The sequence below is a fragment of the Nematolebias whitei genome, chromosome 21 (assembly GCF_014905685.2).
Source record: "Nematolebias whitei isolate Nwh7 chromosome 21, NemWhi1, whole genome shotgun sequence".
NCBI classification, from domain to species: Eukaryota; Metazoa; Chordata; class Actinopteri; order Cyprinodontiformes; family Rivulidae; genus Nematolebias; species Nematolebias whitei.
This window is the reverse complement of record NC_056518.1, coordinates 29,681,118-29,687,859: the sequence shown is the minus strand read 5'-3', so window position 1 is coordinate 29,687,859 and position 6,742 is coordinate 29,681,118. Positions and strand designations below refer to the sequence as shown.

At 39.8% G+C, this 6,742-nt stretch overlaps 1 protein-coding gene across 1 annotated transcript in view; it reads right to left on the bottom strand.

Moving 5' to 3' along the window:
* Positions 1 to 3,661: 3,661 nt before the first annotated feature.
* fgfr3 (fibroblast growth factor receptor 3) overlaps positions 3,662 to 6,742 on the bottom strand; it is a 52,514-nt gene continuing 49,433 nt past the window's right edge. Inside the window, exons 15-17 of the mRNA XM_037694541.1 lie at positions 6,504 to 6,641; positions 6,261 to 6,366; positions 3,662 to 5,270 (exon numbers count right to left, since the gene is read on the bottom strand). Coding sequence (XP_037550469.1) covers positions 5,139 to 5,270; positions 6,261 to 6,366; positions 6,504 to 6,641 — 376 coding nt within the window. The 3' untranslated portion in view covers positions 3,662 to 5,138. The remainder of the gene's footprint in view (positions 5,271 to 6,260; positions 6,367 to 6,503; positions 6,642 to 6,742) is intronic.

The following is a 6,742-nucleotide window of genomic DNA, read 5'->3' as shown; positions in this document are numbered from 1 at the left end:
ATATATATAGGCCCTCCAAAACCAAAATCTGGTCTCTTCAGGTCCTCCAAAACCAAAAACTATCCTCCTTGGGTTCTGAACCTTTATAGATTAATTTTAAAAGAGGGGAGTCTTCTCAGATGGAGCTGGAACAACCGTCAAATTAAAAAGTTTTTTTTTTTTTTCAAACAAAATGGTTCAATTCTTAAGTTTAAACGTTTACTTTGTTCTGCTGTGAATAAAATGTGGATTTATGAGATTTACAAACCATGGTTTTATTTTCATTTTACACCATGATGCAACTGTTTTTGGTTATTGGGGTTGTCAAAATGTAACAAAATAAAAGCATGAGGTAATTTTCAGTAAAACGTCGTCTCAGCCTCGTCTCTAATTATCTTGTGGCTGATCTCGTTTCTCTACAGCTGGTTCTAATAAATCCTTTATCGATTTAAAAACTGTTAAATGTTAAATGTCAGAGGAATATCGTTACTTCTTCCGAGACAGATTTATAGTTTTAATTTTTAATAAAGTTTCATGAGTGAGTTTCGAAACGTTACAGTCCAGGAAGAAAATGTCCGCGACCGTCAGCTCTCCGGTTTTACGTATCACAACTAATCGATAATGATCGACGACAGAAACAGAAGTTTAGTCAGTTTGCTGATCTGATCGCCAAGGCGGAAAGACATCAGCAATGATCTCAGAGAAGCAGCTGTTGCTGCGCATCAATCTGTGAAAGGTCAAAGGTCAGTTAGTCCATCGTTCTACAGGAAGATTATTCACGAGTTCCAAACATTGAAGAAGTCTTCGCAGCAGATTCACCCTTAAGGTCAGACCATGCAGTGACTCTACAGGCCTCAGTCAGCAGGTCAAAGGTCATGGCATCTTCTCTCTAAAAACAAGATGGCAGCTTGACTTAGGTTTGGAAAGTTTCATCTGAAGGAGCCACAAGATTTCTGGACCAGAACCAGACTAGAGGACAGATACCCAGAATGCACTGCAGCAAACGGCTCCTCCCAGCTGTCAGCACGGTGGTGGAGGGCTGATGGTTTGGGCTCCTGTCAGTCAACGAGTGGACCAGGAACTGATCTGCAGACCAAAGGTTTCTGGAGTCAGATGAGTCCATCTGTCCAACAGCTGAAGTTTGGACCAAACTGGGTCCAACAGGACCATGATCCCAAACAGCAGCTGATCTACAACATAACGGGTCAAAAGGAACAGAACCAAGGAGTCCAGAACCACAACCCGTCTCTGGTGGGACCTTCTGACAGCTGAGCAGGAGCCTCAGTGATGGAAAAGAGAGTGGGCCAGAACTCCTCCAGAACCACGAGACGGATCAAGTTAAAACCGTTCTGGTAGTTTTTGCTGCTAAAAGTTCAATGAGGTGGATTTATAAACTTTTTAAACCACAGAACTTTGAGAGCGGACATTTTATTTCTCGTGACTTTACATCCATTTTTGGATAAAAAAAAACAAAAAAAACTTGGCAACACTTTGATGTTGAACCACGTCAACACTTGTGATAAAGTAAACATTTAAAACCGGTTTATAAATCTGATGAATAAAGGTTTGACCGTAATAAAACAAAAATCCAGAACTGAACCAGAAGCCCAATCGTTCTGCCCCACATCTCTGAATTTAGAATAAACACAGAAAACACACTCTTGTGAGTAAAAATACTCTCGCCATAGGGAAAGCTTTTACCCGACGTGGAAGAACAAGTCAAACCAAACACCGTACGGTAAATTAGATCCATCCTTTACAGAAGTGCTTTGTTTTCCCGTTAAAGATCAAACATAAACCAATCCTTAGCCTTAACTACTATTTTACATTTAGTTTTTGCATCATACATTCAAAATGAACAAAATAAAAAATAAATCTACTTTTGTTTACGTCATTACTTGAGAGGTACTTGATAGACTTGAGCCAAATCTCACATAAACCTGACAAAGTACATAAGTTTACCAGCGTATCAAGATTAAAAGACCAATTATTTTTTAAAGTAATAAAAATATTGGGATATTTTGAGCAAGCACTGACTCAGCTAACTCGTTAATCAGCTGAAATTTAGCTCGTGTTCTTGTTTTGATGCAGCAGCGCATAACGTTCCCTTTTGCTAAAAACAGGCTGTAAACATTTAAACCCGAAACTTTACGAAAATTCAGTGAAACTAAAACATTTAAAACATTAAATACTAGTTTGGCGACCTCCTCGTGTTCAACAGTGCAGCGTTCGGTTCAGCTGAACCGGATAAGACGGACGTTTGAGACTAATGTAGTTGAACCTCCTGACTTGAGTCTGACACATAGATTTATAGATTTTTGCTGAGTCATCAGTGACTCGTCACTTCCACAACGCTGTAGAGCAGTGACTCAAGTCTGATGTGCCTGACCAGGCTGTTAAAATATATAAATATATTTTAGTAACGCAGAAATCGACATCACGGCTGTATCTCAGTAACTGTTGGTGGAGACGTTAAATTGGGGAAAACTCGCAGATTTTCCACTTGGAACCGAATCACGACACGTTTGCGTACGTGGCAGCGAAAAATACTGCGATTCTCGATAAACGTTCCAGAAAATCGTGCAAATGTTAAAATTTAGTTACCGAGTGTCTTTTGATCATGTTTTAGTCCGTTTTTGTCACAACTTGGTTTCAAAGTTTGTCAAAACCTCCCAAAGCTCGACCTCATCCTCTAACGGTTATCTGTGGCCAGGGGCGTCACCAGGGGAGGACCAGAGAGGGCAATGGCCACCCCAACAAAACTGGTGTCCTCCCTTGAACAAGCTGTTTTATCTCGAGTCCTAAGGTTTTGCTTGGTGTGCATTTTTATTTTCATCTTGCTATTTAGGACTAATAGAACCTGATAAATGTAAAAAATAAAACTTGTTTTTGATCAGTTATGAGCCAAGTACAAATATATATTTTATTTAAAATAAAAAAGATAACGTAAAATCTTGGCCCCCTCAAATACGGTCAGTGTCCTTAACATCAAAAAGCAGGGTCTCAAGACATTTTAAGCTAAAAAAAAACAAAAAGTATATATAAATACAAATTTGAGAGGACAAGCTTTAATAAGTCCAGTGGTGACTCTGCTTTTCTCAACAACTAATCTCAACAGGAAGTAAAAAAATTAAAGTAGACGTCTGCATATCAGAAGGTGATTCCTTAACTACCGTATTGCTGTCACTGTCGAATAATCGATATATGAAGTGAAACCTCTTGATTCTGTTCTGGCTTTTGGTTTTGGTGTGCCACCCCAGGATTTTCAGTGCCCCCCTCACTGGTCTACCCCATTAAAAATAATTCTGGAGGCACCCCTGTTCATTGTCAGGTCGCACAGGCAACAGGTCCAGGAGACCTCCAGCTAGTTCAGTCCTGATCCAACAGGTGAGGACTGGAGCACAGACCAGCAAACCCAGAGATTTGATTTTCGATGGAACGCTTTCTTCACCACGACCGACCGAAGCAACACCCTCATTACCGAGGACAGATTCAAAAAGGTTCGAGATGAGATCCAGACGCCCACGACTAATCTGAGAGCGAATTTATGGTGAATTTTTTTATTTATTTCAAATGTTTTTCAAAATTCCAGAGAAACTGGTGCGAGTTTGAGATTCAGGTTTTGAGATTTAAACTTTGTTTTTATGAGAACGTTGTGCTCAACTTAAAAAAAAATTTTTTAAAAATGAAAAATTTCACTTTTCTCTTGCAATTTTGCATCTCCGGCTGTCTGAGCCTGGTCAGACACCGTCTCAAGAGACAAACTCCAAGCCCCAGCATGCATTGCAGCAAAAACCCCAGACCGTCTTTGACGTTAAAAAGCACGCATGTTTCCGGATCTCTCCGAGAAGCCTGCTGGGAGCAGAAGTTTACATACAATCCAAAATCATTTTAAATATCTATAATTTAACAGAATATGTGGTAAATTAATCATTTTGGGCAAATTTTGTATTAAAAAAATTAAAAAGGAATCGTCGTAGAGCTGAAATTTTCATATACGTCAACAACTTCCCCGAGTTCACAGCCTGAACGATAAAACGGTTTGATAAACGGATTAATCTTTAAGTCCGTGATGGTTTTTGTTAAACTCACAGCTCGTCGTCGATACATTTGATGTGGAAATATCGTAAAATGTTTCTGGTTTGTGCCTCAAAGCGCTGCCCGTTCTTGCCCAGCAAGAGTTTAAATTGTAGCTTTGATTATTGCAAAACGCCGACTTTCTGAACCAGAACCGAACCGGCCCTCTTTCAGCATCAGCCGTCAGTTCCCAGAATCCTCTCTGGCGCTGACGCTGCTGTCACACATTCTTATTTTCAAACCAATAAAAATCATCTGCGACCAAAAGTAAAACCAACAACACTGCAGTAAAATAAATTACAAAAGCTGAAATAAACGTACAATGCTAAAATTCTAAAACTAAATATTTCAAACGCAAGAACCTTTTATGTTAAGCCTATAAATACATTTACAAATTTACACATTATTAAAATTAAACTTTTCTGCAGCACCTGAAAAGGTTAAATGTTTTATATGTTCACGACAGTGTCTTCCATACTCAAATAAAATCTTTTCTTCGTCTTTTACCGCTGTGCACACCCATCATATCTTTGCATGGATATATTTACAATAAATCACTTTCTGGATATATAAAAAGTTCTCCAAACCTAAATACCGAATGGCCCTGAAACGTTGCATCCCGAGATGAGGAATTTGTGTCGTAAAACCGGAGTGCTCATGTGGAACCAGACCCCACACGTGATTTCTGTTAAATGTCGCCGTGATCCGAGGGGCTCCACGCAGGACGAAGCTGAAGGTCCTCCGGTGCTGCGTCACTAACCGGTTACTGATCAATCAATGCCCTTTATTTGCTCCTCCTGGATCCGTTTAAAACTCGGTCTCGGGAAGGATTTTCCCAGTAGGCACGGAATGGTTTCACCAAACACACACTGTCTGTAACAAAAGACTGGCCTGAGTACAAAAATATATTTTCATTCCTAGATCAGCATTCAAGAGCACAAAAAAATTAAAAAATCCTTCAACGTCGAACCTCCAAGAGACGACGTTTGTTCAGAGATCTGAGTTCAAGATGAGCTTCTGGTGACGCGAGGTCCGACCCCGTCCCCAGAACCAGTTTTATGTCCGGATCGCACTGTTGCAGGTTAGCTGTTTGGACAGACGGGGTCCTCGGGGAGCGGATCGTGGGCGAACACAGAGTCATCCGAGCAGGTGCTGTTGGAGTCCTGACAGGTGGGCGAGTACTGCTCGAAGGTCACCGACAGGTCCAGGTACTCCTGTCAGAGGAGAGGTCAGAGGTTACAACCATCAAACTCCTTCGGTGGTCAATTCTGTGACATTAATCATAAAACATCTGGATCCCTGTTTAATTATCTCATTATTCTTCAGTTCAGACGCCCCCATCTTCTCCAGGTTAGCATGGAGTTGGTGTTTAACTCCAGCTGCCAAAAACACGAGACGGGATACCCCCTGGACATGTAATCGGTCCATCACAGCTTCCGTTTCCTACACAGAGCTCACGTATTTTTCACATTTACAATAATTTGTTTGAAAATATGCACTTTGGTTTTAGTAAATATGCACTTTGGTTTTAGTAAATATGCACTTTGGTTTTAGTCATTTGAAGATCGTTATTGTCCGAATTATTTTTTGGGTAAAAAGGGGCAGATATTAAAAGATTTTTTTCTCCTTTCTGCTGCCTTTCATTTTATTAGTGATTGTATTTCTTATTGTATATAGAATTGATTTGTTTTGTTTAAAAAAAAACTTTATAATAATAATAATCATTGCTTTGTCATCTACGGTGATTCGTTTGAAGATACCAGACTACTTTGAACGTTTATTGTTAATGTGTTTACGTTAACTTATTCTCGCATTTCTAACCGTTTGTTTTAAGACACACAAATATTTCAAACAACATCTACAGTAATTAGATTTACGATGTACATGATTTTTTTTGTTTCAGTTTCTAAATTCTTTTTTTTTCATACGTCAATGAAAACCGAATTGTTCTAGCAAAATAAAAGCTGCATAGAAAAAAGGACTAATAAATGAGTTTTATTCTATTTATTATTTTTCTATGTTAAATGACAAAAAATCTTTCTGTATAGTTAGATATAAGTTGGTGTGGTAGTAGCTAACACTGATACTCAACTCATACTCTGAGCTCTAACACTATTCACAAGATCTTTCTTAAAACATTCAAATCTAGCTTCGTTCTTAAGCTCAGTCCTAAACAAGAACCACGTTTGTGCAGGGAGACGTACATCAGTGGAGGTCATGAATAAGAGCCGGTCCAGATCTTCTACCAGCTGTCTGAAGGTTGGTCTCTGCGATGGGACGGCATGCCAGCACTCCCTCATGATCATGTACCTGAAACACGGGTCGAGATCTGCTTATTCACAATGCAATTTAGGAAAACCCAGCATGTGGTCTCAGACCCTAATCTGATTGTTTTTACTGGTTTGTAATCAAAAGGTTCTGCTTCCTGTAGTTATTTTTTCACGTACAGTTCTTGAGTGCAGTTGGCAGGTTTGTCCATCCGATGTCCCTCTTTCAGCAGCTTGAAAAGTTCTTCCACCGGGATCCCTGGGTACGGTGAGCCCCCCAGAGTGAAGATTTCCCACAGCAGGACCCCGTAAGACCACCTAAGACACGTATAAAATGAGGTCATGGCCCAGACCCGTCAAATTCAGACAGATGCTAAAAGTAGCAAAACACTAGCTAAAAGAGCCAAAACACTACCTAA